At 34.6% G+C, this 23,710-nt stretch overlaps 1 protein-coding gene across 1 annotated transcript in view; it reads right to left on the minus strand.

Annotated features, from left to right (window-relative positions):
* The window catches only part of LOC133337193 (ABC transporter G family member 1-like), a 76,892-nt gene extending 66,257 nt beyond the window's left edge, over positions 1-10,635 (minus strand). Inside the window, exon 1 of the mRNA XM_061545447.1 lies at positions 10,325-10,635. Coding sequence (XP_061401431.1) covers positions 10,325-10,635 — 311 coding nt within the window. The remainder of the gene's footprint in view (positions 1-10,324) is intronic.
* Positions 10,636-23,710: the final 13,075 nt, after the last annotated feature.

Below are 23,710 nucleotides of genomic sequence, written 5' to 3' on the forward strand. Positions count from 1 at the left end.
CAATTGCGATGGAGATTCATGTTTTGACGTAGCTTCTTATATAAAGTTCCCCTTAATTGGTGTTTGGCAAGTTTGGCATTGTGGGTTCCTGGCGATTAATAACCTTGTAACCAAAAAAGGCAAGGATCCCGATTTGTATTCGGTATGTTGATAAGAATTTAATTTTTCCAACCTGAGTGTCTGAAATTTGGCATTTTATTTTCTCAGTGCATAAAAAACATATATTTAAAGAATTTTGAATGCACACCAAATAGTGAGGGTATAAAAAGTTCGGTCGGGCCGAACTTAATGACGTTTTGATTTAGACGAAAATCAAAAGGACAGAAACATTAAAGCAATATATCGAGGAAAATGCTGGAACGATATCACTTCCTATGAAAGAAGATTTTTCAAATATATTATATATTTTATTATTTTTATTAGTTATAACCTACTGTTAGGTGTTAAAACCTTTATTAGTCTGTTTAATAAATATTTAATAATTATACCCTTCACAACTATGTTGTCAGGGTATTATAGCCCCAAAAGTTTTGTAACGCCGAGAAATATTGATCCTAGTCCCACCTTTAAGTGTACCGATTGTCATGGAGAAGGGAATCGGGTCAAAGAATAAACATACATGTTTTCATAAGAATCGGTCAATATTTAGCTGGTTAAATGGACCCCGACTTTTGTGTGAAAAATTACAAAATTTGTATTCTATGGCGTATATGTTTACACCTGAAGGGCATAGACCCAAGAAGTTGATACATATCTTTAAATTGATACCAATTATATTGTCGTATGTAATCGGATATGGGAGATACTCCTTAATATTTACAGGTGCTTACTTATTGTTATTACTATATCAAGTTACCCATTACCACACTAGAGAGCAGAAATATAGCGCTGATCGCTTTTAAATTTTCCATGAGGATCCAGGTATGGTCAACTACAACGGCTATAATTTTCGGTGATGATCAGAGAATAATTTTGAGATGAATTAGACCGAAAACTTAATTTTGTGTGCTTTTTCGAGTTGATCTATAGACCACAATTGAAAGCTGGTCATCAGAACACAACCCACCGTGAAGGCAATCTGTACTGAATATTAGTAATATTTGTTGACCTCTAGTCGGTCAAGAGGGTGAAAATATCGCGAAAAATTCCCAATATCAGAATATAGAACCCCAGAAAGTTAGATTTTCATGGAAGTTGTGTAGGGTATCATATGGTCGGCCGCGTCCGACTATACTGCTCCGCTCACTGGTTTTAATTTAATAATTTTTTAACAATTATAATTATGTGTTCATATAATTTCTTTCCCTATTGTAAAGCCCATTTTAAAGCTCGCAATAAACAAGGTGTTTTATATGTGTAGTCGTATTTTTAATCTATAGAAATTTTCGTCCTTAAGTGGGATGAAATCAACAGTCATTTTTTCCACGACCTTGTCGCCATGTTACGCACAACAAATTCTACCACTCCCCTTGGCTAAAATGAGCGTGTTATTGCTACGTTTGCTTTTAATAGATATCCGCTTGAACTTGAAAAAAAAGAAAATTCCTCCTTTCAAAAAGTGGGAGAAACACGAAAATAATACAAGGAAAACAAAAAAAAAAAACGAGTGAAACTAACTAACACAGGGACCTTAGATGTTTTGTCACCCACCACATATACTCCCACCAAAACCACACACGCACACACAACTTGAATATTAATCCCACACACAGAAATATATCCTCCCACCCATACAGACGACGACCTTGGACACATTTAGTTACATTCATGTTTTCGGGGGGATACTACTTTTAATTCTCCTGCGACATTTTTGATTCAGTCTCATCAGCATTTTTTTTTTTTTGGTGATTGTCACAAGGGGGATGACATAAAAAATATTTATGTGGAATTGCTGCGGATTATTGCGTAAAATGAGCATCAAATGCTAATTACAAATTCTAGTTAATTGTTCACTGGGATTATCAGGCGTTTAGGGCGGGCGGTGGGTATGTGTGGGTAACATAACTAATTTTGGGATTTTCGTGGGAAAATTTAAGAAGACGTGAATTGGAAGAATGTAATATATATTCTACAAAAAAATCTTTCAACAGAATGGAATCTCTTGGTGTTTATGTAAGAAGACACTTTGTCCATTCTACGGAAGGCTACTAGTTCTTCTAAAGAATACGACCTCATGGGTTCCTTTAAAATAAAGCCTCTTGAACTTCTACTTAATCCGCATTTTCACAATCTCTCCCACGAAAATTCCAGTAACAAAGAGATTCGTCTACTTCGATAAACAAGCAGGAGGCCCTCTTTTATAGAATAGTCGGAGGTTTTCAATAAATAATATAAAAAGTCTATAATTTTCTATAGACGAAAACTTCTTGCCTTTGTTTAAAAGAAAGTATCCACATGAAGATCACTTAGCCTTCTACAGAAGAAATCTTCTTGGTATTCTACAGAATAAGGCCTATAGAAAAATACATATTCATATTTTATAGTCCTCTTGGTATTTTAAAGAAAACCTTATGATCTTCTTCAGAAGATATCTAGGCTTAGAATGAAGACGACCTCATGGTCTAGGAAAGAAACAAAATGTGATTGTTTCTTAAAATTTTTATAGAAATGCTAGTCCTATTGGACTTCCATCGAAAATGAAAGTTTGGTTTTCATGTGAATTACCAAAAATCCCTTTCTCCCATATCTGTGAAAATATAAAAACAATAATTCTATTAACTATCTTTATTCTTCCTACTTCAACAAATTATAAAGCCAAAAACATGTTTATAATTATAACAATTTCAACACATTCTCGGCTCTAACTCAATTTAAATTAGAAATGGAAACTTTTCCTCTTCTAAAAAAACACACACAAGTTAAATTGTTTTTCCTACTAAACTGCAATCACTTCAAATATTAATTATAAGTTTACCTGTAAAACATTTCATTCTGACAGACAAATTCCATTGTTTTATTTTATCGAGGAAATTATATTAATTCCTCAAACATTTTAATGGAATAACACACAATGCCCCAAAAAGTATGCACTGGTATATGTAAATAACATCAGAATGATGGACAGAATTTATGGAAATAATTTGGGTTTGGAAATTTATGTGTTGAAATTTTCCTGGTATATGAAAATAAAAAGTTAATTTTTTGTATATAAGGAAAAAATAGTTAGTGGATCGAGATAAAAGAGCCCTCAATATAAATGAATACAAATACGGACATAAACACCTAAAATTAGGCTACAAGTAACATTAACAATAATAATATCAAAAACTCGAATTCTACTATATATTTGAGGTTATCAGAACCATAAACATTTACGATTCGTTTATGCTTGTCTTGATTCTTCATCATACCGAAAATCAAGCCGGTATGAGGGCAAACATGGACCAATATTACTGATTTTCAGTCAAGAATTTTTTACCCATCAATAGTTCGGGAATTATAGCCACATCGGTTGGATCATCGAAATGCTCAAAATGGACCTCTGAATCTCTAAATGGAAATAAAAATATGTGGACCTATTTCTGCTAAGTAATTTTTGCCACAAACTTCTGCCACTTCGATTGGATAATGCGGATCACCAAAATACCTAAAATGTCGTGACCTCTATATGGGCGCTATACTAATACTTGAACCCATATTGAAAATCAATATCACGAATTGCTAAATTCCATACTTATAGGTTAGAAAATGCACCTAGGACAATGGAAATATGAACAAATTGGACTTGAACTTTATATGTTTTTTAGGACCACGAAATACCTCAAATGTGTCGGGATCTCTATATGGAGACAATGACAAAACATGGGCCTATATAATTATTGCGACCAATATGGGGTCTATTGCAAAACATGGTCCTATATAAACAGCGACTTTAGTTATAAAATGTGCCTAAGACCAGGTGATTTCCACGGCTTATTTAATTCGCAGCTGCCCAATAAAAATATTGGGTTCCCCACAACTGCAATCTGTTGAAGCGTCCCGTAGAATTATTTTATGTTTTCCACAGCTGAAATTGTTTCTCCTTTTCAAAGTATAGCTATCTCACTCGATTAGTCATTTGTGTTAGTTTCTTCATTTGTTTAATTTCAGCTAAGTAACTGTTTGCTCTGATGTAGCTTATCCTAAGTGATGAGGCTGCCATCTATCATTGTGTAGATAAACCACGTACATGAATTTGGTGCAGTGGTTAGGGTATTTGCTTATTTAGTGCAGTCATCATATTTTTCTGTTTGGCGCCATCTACAGTCATTCCTATTTTGTGTTAAACCTATGATTATATTTACTTCACAGGCAACTTTTATTTAAGTCCACTAGGCATTTTTCTAAATTTATAAAGACTATTACAAAATATTGTCCTATATACAATTTCTTCTGCAGAACCAATCATCCATTAATATTGGATAGTCTAGGGGCGCCAATATTCGCCTCGAAAGTCAAGGTCATTGGGACTGAAACATTTCCTCCGAAAGTGAACCAAAACTGCAATCTATGATGACGACCATATCTTCCTTTCCATGGCAAGGACCTGGTACCTAGCTTAAAACTAAGGTATCCAACAGGCTACATTCTAATATAATGAAGGATAGTCTAAAAATCTTTGGTACACTGTGTTTTCAACCACCGACTATCCGTTACTGATTATTTAATTCGCAGCTACCCAACAATTATATTGGAATTCCCAATAATCGCAACTTGTGGACTCGTTTCTTAGAATTATGCAGGGTTTTCTAATGGCGATTTTTGTTTTTTCTCATTTTAAAGTATAGGCATCTCATTCGATTAGTCCTTTTTTTGTTAGTGTCTTTGAAAATTTCATTGGTTTAATTCCAGCCAAGTAAATGATAGCTCTGATATAGAATGTCCTACGTGATGGAGCTGCCATCTATCGTTGTATAGAAACAACACATACTTGAATTTTGTGCAGTGGTTAGGGTCTTTGCTTATTTTCTTCTTCTAATTGGCGTCATCTCCCATCTCCCGCTTGTTTTGGTTAATAATTTCCTATTATATTACTGTTAAGTAGATGGTCGATTGAAGTCTGTACCAGATAGTGGGGCTGCCATCTATGGTCGCCTAGAAACAACGCCTTTTCGAATGTTGTGCAGTTGTTGACGTCCTTGCTTATTTAGTGTTGCCATTTTCCTCTAGGTGGCACCATCTCAGATCATTACAACACCAGTGTTACTCGCATGTGTAGTGTTTCATGCTGAAATTAGTTCTTAGAATGTCTGGATGCTTCGGATTCATTTCATTTGAATGGGGATGTAAGCGTTTCTTTTTTACAAATATTCGAATAGTACTTGGAAAGAATTTTTCCTCCACCATCTGGTATTCGATAACAGGAACGCAACGGCAAATATAATCATAACTATCCCGTAATAATTACAATATGTACAATTCCATGTAGCGGACATAATTCGATACATGGGAGGCTTTAATTAGAGAAGAATTTATATACTCTGAACTTCGAAATTCAATAGTTTTTAATTTGAGAATCTTAAAATCTTATCATGAATATATTTTTCTTCACTCCGTGCGGGTTAAAAGTGTGAAAAATAGACCCTTACAATAGGCGTTAGAAAATGCATCGAAATTATATACAAACACCTAAAATTAGCCTATAATTTACAAACAACAAAAATAACACGCCAATAGATGTTGTTTACATAGCACACCCTTTCTAAATAAGAATCCACAATTATCAAAACCTAAGTCGACCAAGATTGATGTTAAACGTGCTAATCCTCAGAGATTTTGAGATATTCTCCATGTTTTTGTGTCTTAATGTTAACACAAATGTCATCAGAAGAAGGCATGTACAATGTCATTCATTTATCATTTTTATCCCCGACCTCTGACATTACTTGTCAAAATTCTATTAAATCTTTGTATTTGATAAACAACCATTCTGCCCCTAAATAATTACGGAGTCTGTGTCTTAGGTCGTGGCTTAATTTTGATAATTAATAACATTAGGGATCAAAAGATGTAAACAGTGGCTGGAAACCAATTGAGGAAAAAAGTAATTAAAATAAATAACCAGTTATAATTTTTTAAAGATAAGAAAGAAAGCCACAAGGATTAAAAAAATTAAATAAAAAATAATTTTATTCCCCCTAAATGTATACTCCAATATTTGAATACAAAACATATGCTACAAATTCCCCCTTTAGAACTGTTTTACCTTTTCATCCTAAAAGTATGCTCTTCAAACCATCATCATCATCCTCCCAAGAGCATTATTAAGTGGCCTTGTGTGAAACTTAACACTTTGCCATCTTTACTTTCCCGTTGACCCATAGATGATGATGCTGGTGGTTTAGAAGTAATCTCGTTAGGGGTTTGAAACGTCAAGGGGGAGACGTTTTTTGTTTATTTATTTTACTTTTCTTACTGACTGACTTCATATTTTACGACATGTCAAATCTTTGCCAATCTTTTGTGGCCTTGTGTTGGTTATACGAGCATTAAGAGTAATACAAATTAGAAAAATAGTGTGGTGGAACAAAACAACTGAATCGTCGTCCTTCATTCGAAAGCAATGAATCCTTTTGGAGATAATTTTATTGAAAAAGGAAGGAATCATTGTAAATAAATTTGAATGAATGAATGTTTTTGTGAGGTCAACAAAAATGTGTCATAGTTTTTGTTTGGTTTTAGTAAAAGTATGAAGTCATATTTTTTACAAATAGAAAGATGAATGAAAACGAAATAGAATGATGATTCACTCACCAAAAATTCGAAAAGAAAAAGTTTCATTGCCTTTGATCGATTACCGAATTAGTTAGTGAACTATAAACGGCATATGTAAATGACGACCGATTGATCAATGAACTAAATAGTGCAGAGTTTCGGTTCGTTCCACAAAAGGTTCCAGGTCATTCATTTTGTTTAATCGTTCGTTGGTATATGCAGTTAATTCGGTCAATGAACGGCAAGATCTAGATGAACGATTGAATCAAAAAGAACTAGGTGAACGAGAGAAAAAAATTAAAGATTGGAACCGATCGTTCCGTTTGCGGAATAGTTGCTTTAAGGTAGTTTATTTCGAATGAACTATAAACTAAATGAATGATCTATTTATATCAAAAGAACTGAATAAATGTACAACAGCCGAATTTAACGCATAGCATATAGCTTTGAAACATAAACTCTAAAATGCGTTTGATGTGTAGAGTTGAAGGTGGTTGTTTAAATTAGTTATAAAATTTATGAAATTTTATGTAATTAATACAGTAGATATTTGGGGAGTTGGGGAGCTAGTATCTTGCCAGAAATTATGACAACGTTATATGTGTATAACTGTACGATAAGTTTCAAATGGTACCATAATAAGTACAATTGGTGGAAAAGTAAGAAATTACACCAGAATATTCAGAATTTCCTGCTAGCCGACTTTCCTGTAATTACACAGATGGCTCCCGGCTAGCATAGCTTGAAGTATTAAACCTGCGATGTCCGCTTCAAACTTTATTTAGATTTTAATTGGATGTATATAAAATATAGTCTCCAAAGCTCTAGTTGATGTTGTTCTCATTGTCTCTCATATACCTTGCATGTTCTCTGGACTTTCAGTAACGAGTTTACATTACATTTTTGTTCATTACTCTCCACCAGACTACCGATGCATATGTCTCATACGTATCCAGTGTATCATCTTTGGATTGAAACACCATGTAGATCCTTCGGCTCTTCTGCAGAAGGACCAGGATGTGTGACCTTTGTGACCAGTTGTTGTACATGTATGTCTTTGCATTTATGTTTTCTGTCTAGGATGACTCCAGATATTCACAAAATTTCAAGTAAAAATCCCAAGAACTCTTGAAAATATAGCCGATTTATTGTGTCAGCATCAAGTGACGGCAGAAGTGATTCTCAAACTTTAAACGCATTTTTCTCTAAATTGTGTGTTTACGAATGGCGGGCACGGTAACTCAAAAACTAATAATCCAATCGGTTCCAGAATTTGACACGATTCTCCTGGAGTGTACAGCTATCGTATGAACTAGGATAAAGCACATCGAACAAAAATAGGCGACATTCCAAAAAAAAAACAAATGTCCGCAATTTTGTTCACTTTTGAGCGAAGGCAATAACAACAACAACCACATTTTGCAAATTATATTTCTTCTCTTTTAAATCTTCAATTATATATGTGCAAAGTTACAAACCAATAAAATCTTGAACATTTAAAATCGAGAATGGTGGAAGTCCCCTTAAGAGACTATTGATAGTGGCAACGCACAGGCGTGATGATAGAATTCCTTACTGCGGTGCGACTAGCCCTACTTTTATCCCTGATACTTATGGAATGTTGTCTGCAGTTTATACATCGTTGGTTGGAAAACTACAAGGTCAGGATTGCAACAGATATTTTGAAATGAGCCGACCTTTTAGTTTGGCAAATATTGAAACAATTTTATCGGAGTAAATAATAATTCTAAATAGTAAACTAGAGTCAATTCAGTTGAACTCCCCAATATACTGAATATTTGAGGGTACGGTTGTGTGGGGCCCACAACAAAACGTGCTACCTAATGAAAACTCAAAATAAATTGGAGCAAAGTTCGGTGCCAAAAATACCCCATAACTTGGGCCACTATTGATACTTTATGTTTATAACGTATAAAATTTTCCCAAAATACTGAAATTTGTGAGGTGCCTTTATATGAAGACTACCCTAAAAAACATTTTGTAGGAAAATTTCCCACCTGGTGGTTATCCATAGTATTATATTACAGTCTAATTGGTAGAAAAGCGAGTCCAAAATATTCAAAATACCAACATTTGGAGATTGCGGTTATGTGGGGGCTTTACCAAAAGTTGGTGGATAGTAATAAGTTTTGGTAGGGAGAGTTGCTATCCAATGAGAAACAAAAATATCTAATTACAGCTAATTCGGTTGGAAAAACGTGTTTAACATCCTCAAATCATTTGGCACAAGGGTCATTCTATTTGGGGCGTCCTTCTGGAGTAAATAAAGGGTGATTTTTTTGAGGTTAGGATTTTCATGCATTAGTATTTGACAGATCACGTGGGATTTCAGACATGGTGTCAAAGAGAAAGATGCTCAGTATGCTTTGACATTTCATCATGAATAGACTTACTAACGAGCAACGCTTGCAAATCATTGAATTTTATTACCAAAATCAGTGTTCGGTTCGAAATGTGCTTCGCGCTTTACGTCCGATTTATGGTCTACATAATCGACCAAGTGAGCAAACAATTAATGCGATTGTGACCAAGATTCGCACTCAGTTTACTTTATTGGACATTAAACCAACCACACGAATGCGTACAGTGCGTACAGAAGAGAATATTGCGTATGTTTCTGAGAGTGTTGCTGAAGACCGTGAAATGTCGATTCGTCGCCGTTCGCAGCAATTGGGTTTGTGTTATTCGACCACATGAGATTTTGCAAATTTTATGCGTTTTTTTAAAAAAAAGTTATCAAGCTCTTAACAAATCACTCTTTATATGCATCATCGAATACAAATTTTAGAATTTTTTACACAAAATTCTGGGTCCATTCGACCCGCTAAATATTAACCGATATTCACCAAAACAGTTAGGCATATTCCAGCTAGTCGAGATATAACGATCGGTATAATAAATGGTGGGTCTAGGACCAATATCTCGCGGCGTTACAACATGGTTGTGTAGGATATTAATATTACACAAATCATTAAATTAGAGGCATTTCCGTTTCCCAAATTCTCAGACGGCCGGACATATCAAAATATACATAGAATTTTATTCTAGTCAAGAATATAATATTCGACGAATTCTTCGCAGCCTTAGTAGGTTTAGGCATTATTACAAAAATAAGTTATACGTTTGCATTCGGGTTATTGAGTCATTGCAAACAAATAAATAAAGGATCTCCTCATTTTCGGTCTTTTGGGTGTTTTAGTGGCTTGGTGTTCCTGGTTCTTGGGGGTTGAGATGCATTTTTTTGTTTCCGAATTTCGCTCACCAAAGTGGCTGCAATTTGGCAATCTGGGACCTTGGAGTATGGTATGGAAGAATTCCTCAGTATTTTCAGATCAGTATTTTAAATTTCTCCTCCAAAGTGGAAGGTTTTAGTAAAATTTTCACAACGAAGTGGCTGAAATTTGGCATTCCAGATTCCTGGTGAATAAAAAAATTCTTCCAGAAAGAATTGAATATAATTCATAAAAACGTCTGATTTCAATTAATTCATTTAACATAACTGCCAAAGATTTCCCATAATAAGGATTATTTTTAATTTTATTTTTATTATAACCCATAAAATAACTAATTAAATATTTCAAATAAAAAAAGATTTTTTACAAACACTTACCCATAACTCAAAGAACCATTCTTCAGATTGTTCCCCACAAAATTTGTTGGCTGTAATGGTAACTGATTGTTGTGTTGTTGTTGCTGCTGTTGGTTGTGATGATACTGTTGCACGTTGGCGGCAGCAGCAGCGGCGGCGGCGGTGGCGATATTCGCATTTGAATTGACATTGGTTGGCGTGGAATTGGTAGTCGTTATAATTGGATTCTTTTGAAAACTGACCACTGTGGTATTATCATTTGTTGGCTTGATAAGGGCTTTCATGCAATCTTCCTTTGCCACAAGGGGCATGCTAATGGTAGAGTCATCCATAATGGGCGTGTACGTGAAGCGCGTTGGCAACGGTGCTAAGATGAAGACCGTTACCAAGGCTGGTTTTTATTAGAAAAATAATAATAAAAAAATATTTTCGTTTGGCGATTTCTTTCTTTTTTTAGAATGATGACTACAACAACAATGTGGCTAAATTGTTGGCTATAATTTGATTTTTTGGGGTAGTAATGATAATTTAATGCATTTTTGTTATTTTTTCCTTTTAAGGTTTCCTTGCAAGGAGTACTTTTTATGTGTGTGTGGGTATTTTGTATGGCTTAGTTTCTAAGGACCAAAAAATTGAGCTTTATGTGGCGCAGTGATATTTTTTCCACTCTCGTCTCTTCTTTGCTGAAGTATTCTCCACTAATGAAGTTCCTGTTAAGATATACTGTTTATTGTTATTGTTGCGGTTGTCAATGCTAGCTGATGTTGATAATGGTTATTCCTGGTATTTATGTCATCAGGACAACAGCAACAACATTCTTTGCATTCTTTCACTCTGGGACTATTAATCACGGGTCTTATTATGGATTTACTCTTGTGCTTTCTTCGCTTTATTTGAATCTGGTATTTTCCCGACTATTTCTTGTATTGTTGTCACAATGGAAAACCGAAAAGCACACAATACTCTTAATTCATTGTCATTTTAAGTGACGGCTAGTGATGATGGTTTGGTCATAAGGATTTTTCTTTGTCCGCTACTATTCTGACTCTCATGGAGTTCCTATCATCATCATCGGCATCGTCGGATGAAGACGTAAAGATGATGATTCGGACTTATGTATCTGTGATTGAATGGCTTTCTGTGTGTGTGTTTGTGACTTTTATTATTTTTATTTCTTATTTTGTTGATAGTATTTTTTCTTCTTCTGTCCCACTTCGTTTTTGTTCTATTTATTTGTGTTATTTAAGAGCAGCTCTTGTTAGACGACTCTGAAGAACAATCAATGTTTGTGATATCTGCAAAGATACAAAGAAAGAAATAAATAATCAAAAGATACATTATTGTGGTTTATTTTAAGTGTAAATATTTTCTTATTTGTTTTACATTCTATAGTGGAGATTTCAGATTTATCTGTCTAAAAATAAAAAGTTAAAAGAAGAATTAACAAAGAGTTGATGCTCAAATTTTGACATATTTTTCTAGGTTATGTGAAATGTTAAAGTTTAGAAAGATATTGACTATTCTCTTGACAATAAATATTTTTATAAGGTATATAAAGTGCTGATTTAAACAAATTATACGCACTAACAGAAAAATGGATTTTTCAAAATAGTTTTAAAGGACTAGCATGAATTTTTTTAAGACTATCACAGGCAGTGGATTTTGAAAATATGATTTGATTGATTTTTATACCGTTCACCACATTGTGGTACAGGGTATTATGTCTTTGTGCATATGTTTGTAACAGGCAAAAGGAAATGAGATAGACACATGGTTCCTTTTGAGAATATGCATAGAATCACTTTTTAAGTCGATTTATGCATGTCCGTCTATCCATGTTAAAATGTAAACAAAGTACAGGTTACATTTTTGATTCGAATCGAATAAAATTGGGCACAGCTCATTTATTTGGCCCAAGGACGAACCCGGTTGAAATTGGGAAAAATCGGTTCAGATTTAGATATAGCTCCTATACATATTTTTGTCCGATTTAAGGTAAAGGGGGCACCAAAGACCATATATATATATATATTTGGAATTTGGCACATCGTACTAAATTAAGTCTAGAACGATGTGTGTTCAATTTCGTGAAAATCGGTTCAGTTTCAGATATTGCTCCCATATGTATTTTCGTCCGAATTCATGTAAATGGTGCACCAAAGGTCCCTATATATCCTTCGATTTACACGAAATTTGGCATAGCGTCCTGAATTAAGTCTAGAACGATGTGTGTTTAATTTCGTGAAAATCGGTTCAGATTAAGATATAGCTCCCATATATATTTTCGTCCGATTTTAAATAAATGGTGCACCAAACTCCTAATGTTTGTCCGGTTAATACGAAATTTTTCACAACGTATCAAATTGAGACTAGAATGACGTTATTGCGTTTTGTTGAAATTGGTGCAGATGCAGCCATAGCTTCCGTATGTATTTAGAACGGATGTCTGATAGAAATTAAATTTTTAACAGTGCGAATAGCGTATATCAATTTTGCTATAAATCGTTTTCCATAAATTTGTCCCTTGGTATGTAGACGATTCTAAATCTGCCCGAATGAAAGTGGTGAAGGGTATCATATAGTCGGCCCAGTCCGACTTTTCAACTTTCCTTACTGGTTTAATAAATGTTTTCAACCATTTGATGAGACACAGTCGTGGATTTTTAAATAAATATTTCTAACCACACCCTTCATGGGTCATCGCCGTGAATTTTTTTATAAATATTTTCAACCATTGCCTGGGCTGGATTTTTTTAAATTGATATTTTAAACCACTTCATGGCCTATAAGCATTTGTTTTTTAATAAATATTAACATACAACTTGCTTGAATACCTTAATTCGTCACAGAGTCAACGGTAATACTCTTGACCACATGTATATCGGAGATGCGACTTTACGGAATGTGCAAGTCGATGGGTCTATAATTCCTATCAATAATGCCACAGCTATCTGCGATTTGGTCAGGAGCAGAGACAGGGTTATAAAATCATTTGCCAACAGTATGTTGGAGCAGACATAAAACCTTATTGAATGGATAGGCCGCACAGTATCACGACCGCGGCCAAAAATGGTCAAAACCAAGTACTTTTTAGGGACAAAAGTCCTGGTAGGTTCCTGTAACATGGACCAACAACTAAATTGCAACGTCCAAATTTGAAGTAATTTGGACGAAGACATGAACAGTTTCATGGAATTTGTATTAATTTAAACAATAAAAATCGGATTTTTTCAAGACCCTTTGTATGGGAATGATATCAAATCTTGGTTCGATCTATCCAGTTTTTGGTCCTATGCTTTATAGGCATAAGTTAATATAAATTGCCAATGTTCATTGAGCTTGGTTGAATATTAAAGATTATATAGCCCAAAATAATAAAATTCTCAAGACCCTTTTTATGGGAGGTATATCAAATCTTGGTCCGATTTTTTCAGTTTTTGGTCAGTTGCAGTAGGCCTAAGTAAATGTAAATTGTCAATTTTCATTTGGTTGAATATTAAAGATTGTATAGGCCAAAAAGTGTGACATTCTCAAGACCCATTATATGGCAGGTATACCAAATGACGGTCCAATATATCCAATTTTTAGTCAGTTGCTCTTTAGGCCAATAATAAGCACATGTACCAAATTTCATTAAGTTACGATAACTCTTTCTATTTTTGGCCGCCGTTTATATGAACTCGCGACATAGTGGGCCGGTTTGTGGTGAGATATGTGACAACAGTGTATATGTATTCAATACTTGCAAAATATTGCTTCGATAGGCCACTTACATGCGGAAACGACGATTATTATTGTTTGTTAATAAAAAACCAGTAAGGAAAGAAGTAAAGTCGGACGGGGCCGACTATATGATACCCTTCACCACTATGGGTATATTAAACAGGGCTATTAACATGAAATTGGATGAAATAAAATATGTGGTATTTATATAAGTGTGCATCTACCTATATCTATCCATAAAGTATGTAATTCGACTTCAAACAAATATAAATAGGTCATCCGTTGGGCTATGTCTGTGCTTCTAGAAAACGCAACTACGCAATTTTGTACGTTGTGCAAAATTTGATGTCAATCTGACATCAATCGGGCGAAAATATATATGGAAGCTCTATCCAAATATTAAGCGATTTCAAACAAACTTGTCACAGGTTAGGTTATACTAATCTCAGAATGTTTTGTTCCTATTGGTTCCTTGGTGCGTCAATTACTTAAAATCAATCTATAATAAAAGGGAGCTACATCTAAATCTAGACCGATTTTCACGAAACAAGGCAGACATCACTCTAGGCTCAATTTAGTACGTTATGCCAAATTTCGTGCAAATCGAAAGATATATAGGGACTTTAATGCACCATTTACATGAAATCGGACGAAATTATATATGGGAGCTATATCTAAATCTGGACCGATTTTCTCGAAACTTGGCAAACATCACTCTAGGCTCAATTCAGTACGTTCTGCCAAATTTCGTACAAATCGAAAGATATATAGGGACTTTGGTGCACCATTTACATGAAATCGGACGAAACTATATATGGGAGCTATATCTAAATCTGGACCGATCGAAACTTGGCAGACATCATTCTAGGCTCAATTCAGTACGTTATGCCAAATTTCGTGCAAATCCAAAGATATATAGGGACTTTGATACACCATTTACATTAAATCGGACGAAATTATATATGGGAGCTATATCTAAATCTGGACCGATTTTCTCGAAACTTGGCAGACATCACTCTAGGCTTAATTCAGTACGTTATGCCAAAATTCGTGCCAATCGAAAGATATATAGGGACTTTGGGGCACCATTTACATGAAATCGGACGAAACTATATATGGGAGCTATATCTAAATCTGGACCGATTTTCTCGAAACTTGGCAGACATCACTCTAGGCTCAATTCAGTACGTTCTGCCAAATTTCGTGCAAATCGAAAGATATATAGGGACTTTGGTGCACCATTTACATGAAATCGGACGAAACTATATATGGGAGCTATATCTAAATCTGGACCGATTTTCTCGAAGCTTGGCAGACATCATTCTAGGCTCAATTCAGTACGTTATGCCAAATTTCGTGCAAATCCAAAGATATATAGGGACATTGATACACCATTTACATTAAATCGGACGAAATTATATATGGGAGCTATATCTAAATCTGGACCGATTTTCTCGAAACTTGGCAGACATCAATCTAGGCTCAATTCAGTACGTTATGCCAAATTTCGTGCAAATCGAAGGATATATAGGGACTTTGGTGCACCATTTACATGAAATCGGACGAAGCTATATATGGGAGCTATATCTAAATCTGAGCCGACTTTCTCGAAACTTGGCAGACATCACTCTTGGCTTTATTCAGTACGTTATGCCAAATTTCGTGCAAATCAAAAGATATATAGGGAATTTGGGGCACCATTTACATGAAATCGGACAAAACTATATATGGGAGCTATATCTAAATCTGGACCGATTTTCACGAAACTTGGCAGACATCATTCTAGGCCTAAATGATTAGGCTGTACCAAATTTCGTGCAAATCGAAAGATATATAGGGGCTTTGGGCCGTTTACATTAAATCGGTTAAATATATATATGGGAGCTATATCTAAATCTGAACCGATTTTTCCCACTTTCAATAGGGTTCGTCCTTGGGCCGAATAAGTGGCCTATGCCAAATTTTATCCAATTCGGATCATAAATGCGACCTGTACTTTGTTTACAATTTAACATGGACAGACAAACGGACAGACGGACGGACGGACATGCATAAATCGGCTTAAAAAGTGATTCTATGCATATTCTCAAAAGGAACCATGTGTCTATCTCGTTTCCTTTTGCCTGTTACAAACATATGCACAAAGACATAATACCCTGTACCACAGTGTGGTGAAGGGTATAAAGATGTCGATGCAATCAATAGAAATAGTACCACACAGACGTAATCTAAGATCTACGCGTTCTAGAGAGAGAGAGGTCTAAATGTACAAAATAGCGTAACTAGAAACCATCGGTCTGATTTTTATTCACTTGATACAGTTAAGAAAGCATTAAATAGCAGCAGCTAATATAACACAGCAGCAGATTATATAAAAGTGAAAAAGGACGATAAATACATACGAATATCGATTTCTTGCCTTTGAGGTCCCTATGTAAAATAATATGAGCGACATTTTGGAGAGAATTTGAAGATAAAAAAATCTCGTCTGATGATATTTTACAAATATATTCCTCATTTGATATGACAACAGATACGTCATATCAAAAATAACCCCTTTTGTATAAAGGCAACAACATTTTCAGGTAAAATTTGATGTAGTCAAACACATATTGATTTGTTCTGTCTGCAGTGGATCTATTTTCCCTAAATATTTTATTGAAAGATTTGTAGTAATTTCCACGAATATATGTTTTTAAACATGCTTCCAATTCGTAGTAATATTTTCCTCATACTGAAATGACCACAGTAGTGTAAAAACAACAAAATGCAAATCCGCTTAAAAATTAATGCAATTCTTCTTTATTGCATTGAAATTAGTTGTCAGCACCATTACCTATCCCAATAAAACCTTAACAGCATTTTTAATGATATCACATAATACTTGTGTGTCAATAATTTTTTTTATTTTTTATGGAGTAATTATTATGTCATATTCAAAGTGTTCGAAGCAAAAAATAATACTGTGTGTTCTGTGTTCTGTTTACCTAAATTCTGCTTATTTTGCATTCACCTGTTCAAGTACAATCGTTGTACGTCAATGAAATATTAGTCATGAATAACTGCAAATTTTAAATATAAAAACTTACTGCAGCGTTCATAAAGAATATAGAAATCTAAAAATAAACGAAATAGTAAAAATTTACTTCTTCAACTTTATAGTTCATGCATAAAAATATATTTTTAATCTTAACGCTTAACAGCAACCATTTATCTAAGCAGGTGTTTTTATACCCTTCACCACACTGTGGTACAGGGTATTATGTCTTTGTGCATATGTTTGTAACAGGCAAAAGGAAACGAGATAGACACATGGTTCCTTTTGAGAACATGCATAGAATCACTTTCTAAGTCGATTTATGCATGTCCGTCCGTCTGTCCGTCTGTCCATCTGTCTGTCCATGTTAAATTGTAAACAAAGTACAGGTCGCATTTATGATCCGAATTGGATGAAATTTGGCATAGGTCACTTATTCGGCCCAAGGACGAACCTATTGAAATTGGGAAAAATCGGTTCAGATTTAAATATAGCTCGCATATATATATTTAACCGATTTAATGTAAACGGTCCCTATATATCTTTCGATTTGCACGAAATTTGGTACAGCCTAATCATTTAGGTCAAGAATGATGTCTGCCAAGTTTCGAGAAAATCGGTCCAGATTTAGATATAGCTCCCATATATAGTTTCGTCCGATTTCATGTAAATGGTGCCCCAAAGTCGCTATATATCTTTCGATTTGCACGAAATTTGGCATAACGTACTGAATTGAGCCTAGAATGATACCTGCCAAGTTTCATGAAAATCGGTCCTGATTTAGATATAACTCCCATATATAGTTTCGTCCGATTTCATGTAAATGGTGCCCCAAAGTCCCTAGATATCCTTCGATTTGCACGAAATTTGGTGCAGCCTAATCATTTAGGTCTAGAATGATGTCTGCCAAGTTTCGTGAAAATCGGTTCCGATTTAGATATAGCTCCAATATAAAGTTTCGTCCGATTTCATGTAAATGTTGCCCCAAAGTCCCTATATATCCTTCGATTTGCAGGAAATTTGGCATGACGTACGTAATTGAGCCTAGAAGTACGTTATTGCCAAGTTTTATGAAAATCGGTCCTGATTTATATATAGCTCCCATATAATGCCTAACGGATGACCTATTTATATTTGTTTGAAATCGATTTACATACTTAATGGATAGATCTAGGTAGACTCACATTTAGATAAATATCACATATTTTATTTCATCCAATTTCATGTTAATAGTCCTGTTTAATGTACCCATAGTGGTGAAGGGTATCATATAGTCGGCCCCGTCCGACTTTACTACTTTCCTTACTGGTTTTATCTGTATCCTTTTTCAACATCCACATCTTTAATAGAAATCCTGTGTGGGAAAATATTAAGTTTGCACACTTTTCCCAGCTCAAGAATTGGAAAAAATAAAGTTTTCCCTTTGAGTTTTACTGCAAAGTTATATGAGTCATATGTGTTCACTGGAAACCCCTTCACTTAAATATTTGCTGAATCATGACTGATAATTGTAGCAGATGGTTTAGTTGGAAACCAACTAAGAACATGGAAAGACCATATTTTTGAAAGTAATTATTTTGAGGGGAACTTTATGAAAGCAGTAATACAGTGTTAAGGATAGGTATTAATTAGAATACTTATTTAGGAGAAAGTTTGAGAATTAATAAAATTGAAAATGATTATACCCTACACAACTATGTTGTCAGGGTATTATAGCTTTGTGCAGCCCCAAGAGTTTGTAACGCCGCGAAATATTGGTCCTAGACCCACCTTTAAGTATACCGATCGTCATATCTCGACTAGCTGAGTCGATCTAGACATGTGTGTCCGTCCGTCCGTCTGTCCATTATATTTTGTAAACACGATAATCTTCACGAAATTTTGGGTGTAGGATGGGTTCTGCCCAATGAAGACCCCTATTGTCTTTGGTAAAGATCGGTTAATATCTAGGGGATGAAATGGACCAAATACTTAATTTTTATCGTTTTTTCTGGTCGTTCTAGATGCCGCAATTATTACCCAAACATCGCGAATTTTTAAATAGAGAAGGGTATTGGGCCAAAGAATAAACATGCCTATTTTGATAAAGATCGGCCAATATTTAGCGGGTCAAATGAACCCTGACTTTTGTGTGAAAAATTACAAAAAATTGTATTCTATAGCGTTTAGATTCACACCTCAAGGACATAGACCCGAAAAGTTGTTGGTATATCCAAGGGCAGTGGTTGGCCTTTAAATTGATACCAATTATATGGTCGTAAGTACTCAGATGTGGGAGTTACACTTAAACATTTACGATGCTTATGTATTCAGATATTATTTACCACACTAGAGAGCGGAAATATAGCGCTGATCGCTTTAAAATGTTCCATGAAGTTCCAGTTATGGTCAAGGATAACGCCTATAATTTTCGGTGACGATCAGATAATTATATTGTGATGAAGTGGACCGAAAACTTAATTTTTTGTGTGTTTTTCGAGTCGATCTATAGGCTCCAATGGGAATAAGAATTATATGGTCGGACCCGACCGACTATACTGCTCCGCTCACTGGTTTTTATATTATCCTCATAGGTCATTTCGTTTGCAACACATCGAAATATTCACCGGATCCCGATCTCACCAGGTATACATATTCTTGATCTGAATAAAATTCTAAGTCAATTTTATCATGACTTTCTCAAATAGAATCTTGAAATGTTGCACATACATTGCTACTACTCATATCGTTTTATTTGTTAGTGAAAATGGGATATATCGATCAATGTTTTCGTAAACGAAACCTCCAAATATTCCATATTATGAAGATTTTAGGCACATTTCTCTATTATATTTATACCCTTCACCACACTGTGGTTCAGGGTATTAAGTCTTTGTACGTGTCTGGTCAAGTCGCTTGGAATTATTTTGTTGATTCTAGGTGTATTTTCCCACCAGTGTCTGCAATTTGGCTTTCTGGGATCTTATGGTTGTAGTTTAGTATTTTCTGGCAGTAATTAATCATAGATTCCCTATGTAATACTTGATCGATTATAGGTCTTCTGAATGTGCATAGTTGAGGGTATAAAATTACTTTTTTTAATAGATGGATAGAACTTCATTTGAGACTCATGTTTTTAGTACTTTTTACCTCCACACCATAGTTGAACTAGAACCTAACTTTATAGCAAAGTTCTGTTTAAAGATTTTTTCTGATGGGGTGTTATCCTTTCTGTCGTTTATATTTTTAGGTAAAAGTTGACTTTTTTAAGAAAAAACAAATGTCGAAAAACAAAAACGCTGCCAGAAATAACTGTTTTTATTCTTTAAGTTTTAAATCAACTATTTGTCAAAAGTAAATGTAACATGCAACAATAAGGATATACCCGTACATACACAAGTATGTATGCATGTGTGTTTAGTTCTTCTACGGAGGTTAGTGTTGAAATATTTATAGTTTTTCGTTGGCATGCCAAGTTGTTTAATTTCCAGTGTCCCAACGAATAGACAACCGAATACAAACAGGAGGAATATTTTGTAGCAGATGTTCGGTAATGGCGCCCAATTAAAAAAGGAGAATAAGCAAAAATGCATCAATCGGCGTTGCTGACAAATAAAAACGCCTATCCAAAGATGTCATGCGGACCACGACCAGACGAGAAAACTTATTTATACCCTACAAAAATATGTTGTAATATTGGTCCTAGACCCACTTTATAGTATACGGATATATTTCGTCTTGCTGAGTCGGTCTAAATATTATAATTTGTAAACAAGATACAGGCTACAGTTATGGACCAAACGTCACGAAATTACATTTTGGACGGGCTCTGGACAAAGAAGGCGCTTTTGTTTTTTTTTCGACATGATCGGTTAATATTTAGGGCATGAATAGACCAAAAACTTGATTTTAAAACGCCACAATTGTAGGCCGAAGATCACAATGTTTCCATGGGGAAGATGATTTGACAAACTAATTCTAATGTCTGTCTTGATATTGAAAGCCAATATTTAGCAGGTCAAATGAACTAAAACTTTTTTGTGTAAAATGCGAAAATTTTATTCTTATGGAGTAAAATTTTACTCCCGGAAACATGATTCGGAAAGAATGCCCTCTAATCGATCAAGAGAATGCTAATATGTTGAAATATTAACCAGGCTCTGAAAATAGATCCGCTTAGAGCGCAGTGGTAGTTGTGTAGGGTATCATATGGTCCATCCCGTCAGGTTTTGGCATAATAAAACTCAGTGAGCCATAAGGCCGAGTGTGTAATAATAAATATCAAATATTACTCTATTTATAGTAGACTTATTGAAGGTCGAATTTATATATAGAAGATCTGACAATAGTCGTCCATCTACGAGTACCTATTAAAGTCCTTCGGCTTTTCGAACACCTGTTTAAATTCTTCTGTCGATGTAATTTCAATTTAAATAGTAGTCACTTTAAGACGTGTTGGAAAACTTTGTCCATTGAAGACCTGGTAAAGATTAATACCTACAGATGACCTCTTGAAAGACTTCGAACATTTGTCCTGGAATACTTGGTAAATGACTATTCTCTAAAGGAGTCACGTTAAAATTTTGTCAATGTCTGGTAGATATGCGTCGTCAATAAGTTAGGGTAAATATATTTATAGAAGGTCTGTTTAGCAATCTTCGGTCTACAGAGACGTGTTAAATGTATAGCAGACCATTCATGAATGCGTCTAAAGTCGTATTATATATATTTAGACATAAAAGATATATTAGAGGCCTTCAGTTTATAGAAGACTTATTAAAGTCTTTCGACGTATAGAAGTCATACACAGGGGCTTCTATCTGTATAATTTAATTTTGTCAACGAAAAAAAATATATTTATCCGTTTTAGCATAGTATTATTTCATATAACGATAGAGCTCCATTATTGGTATTTTTAAGGTTTTAGCTCCATTTGTCTATATATGGGGCAGTAATTTAGCATTCCTGAATTTATTTGATGTTCCACAGTAAATTTTAAATATAGGACTCGGTTTTGGTGTAGCATCCTCTTATTAAGGTTTCACCCGTTTTTGTCATTTTAATGGTTCTAGAATAATGTTGAAGTCTACGTTATAGGCATTTCCAGTGCTTAGGGGTAAACAACTTATTCGCAGACAATTTTCAATATTGGCCCTTGGTTTTGGTGTAGCCACTAAAAAACGTGGTATTCTACCATTTTAAGTATTTTCATGATTCTAGATAAATTTTCCAACCGAGGCGCTGAAAGCTCACAGCTCTTTGTCCTTAAAATCGCCTTCTTAGGACATTTCAAATATAGGTCAATTTTCGACCCATATTAGTTATTTACAGCCTCGTAATTCGGCCCCGATATATAGATAACTTTCCATTTTCGGCATGCGGAAGGTCTTAGCCGAATTTTCCAAAGTTAGTGTAAGTAATCTGCTCTTTCGTTTCCTCAGAAAATAAAAATTTCCTGGCTATGATCCCTAATGAATGACCGATCTGTTTTGAATGTGTACTTCATGGTATAAACATTTTGGTCCACCCGAACATAATTTCCTTCTTACTTATTTTCTCTAAAATTGGAAAATCAATATTAAAACTATATGGCCGAATATTTCCCGTATTCGGCCGAATCACAGTAATTTTGCAATTTGGCAAAATTGTAACCGTTGTAAGCAAGTAGAAACGAAATGGCCTCAAAAGTAAAACGTTAATGCACCATCCACAGCAAAACCAGCCAAGAGAGGGAAAAACAAACTATAAAGAATAATCACACAAAAACACTCACACACACACTGAAACACACACATTGTGGCCAAAGACAGAATGGGAACACCAAAAAATCATGCCACAAAATACAAAAACACATTTAAGGGTTATTATGTGGTTTATATATATATATATATATATATTCAGAAATATGGTTGATTCCATAAAGCAAGCTGGTTAAATGTAGTACCAAAAACAAAGTTTAAAGGAACAAAATATTATTTTTCTTGGTCTAATATGGTTTGGGTTATTTTAAGAATATATTTCCTACCATTAATAGGGCGTGAATTATTTTAAGAATTACTTTCCTAGGCCTAATAAGGCGTGGATTATTTTATGAATATTTTTCTAGCATTAATAAGACGTGGATCATTTTAAGAATATTTTTCCTGGGTCTAATAATGCGTGGATTATTTTAAGAATATTCTTCCTAGGTCTAATAAGGCATGTATTATTTTAAGAATATTTTTCCTAGATCTAATAAGGCGTAACTTATTTTAAAGAATATTTTTCTTCGACATAATAAGGCATGAATTATTTAAGGAATATTTTTCCTAGGCCTAATAAGACGTGGAATATTTTTCCTAGGCTTAATAAGCCGTGATTATTTAAGATATATTTTCGTAGACCTAGTAAGGCGTGGAATATTTTTCCTAGACCTAGTAAGGCGTGGTCCACATTTTCACTCTGCGCCAAATCCTAGAAAAAACCCACGAAAAACACATCGACACATTCCATCTATTCGTCGACTATAAAGCCGCATTCGACAGCATCCGTTCAGAGGTGTATAAAGCCATGTCTGCGTTTGGCATTCCTGCAAAATTAATACGGCTATGCTGGATAACTTTAACTGGCACAAAATCAACAATCAACCAAAAAGTCGGAAAGGACCTCTCGGAGCCCTTTAATACCAA

The sequence above is a fragment of the Musca vetustissima genome, unplaced genomic scaffold (genome assembly GCF_032173495.1).
Source record: "Musca vetustissima isolate MV318-11 ecotype Yass unplaced genomic scaffold, APGP_CSIRO_Mvet_v1 utg2557, whole genome shotgun sequence".
Taxonomy (NCBI): domain Eukaryota; kingdom Metazoa; phylum Arthropoda; class Insecta; order Diptera; family Muscidae; genus Musca; species Musca vetustissima.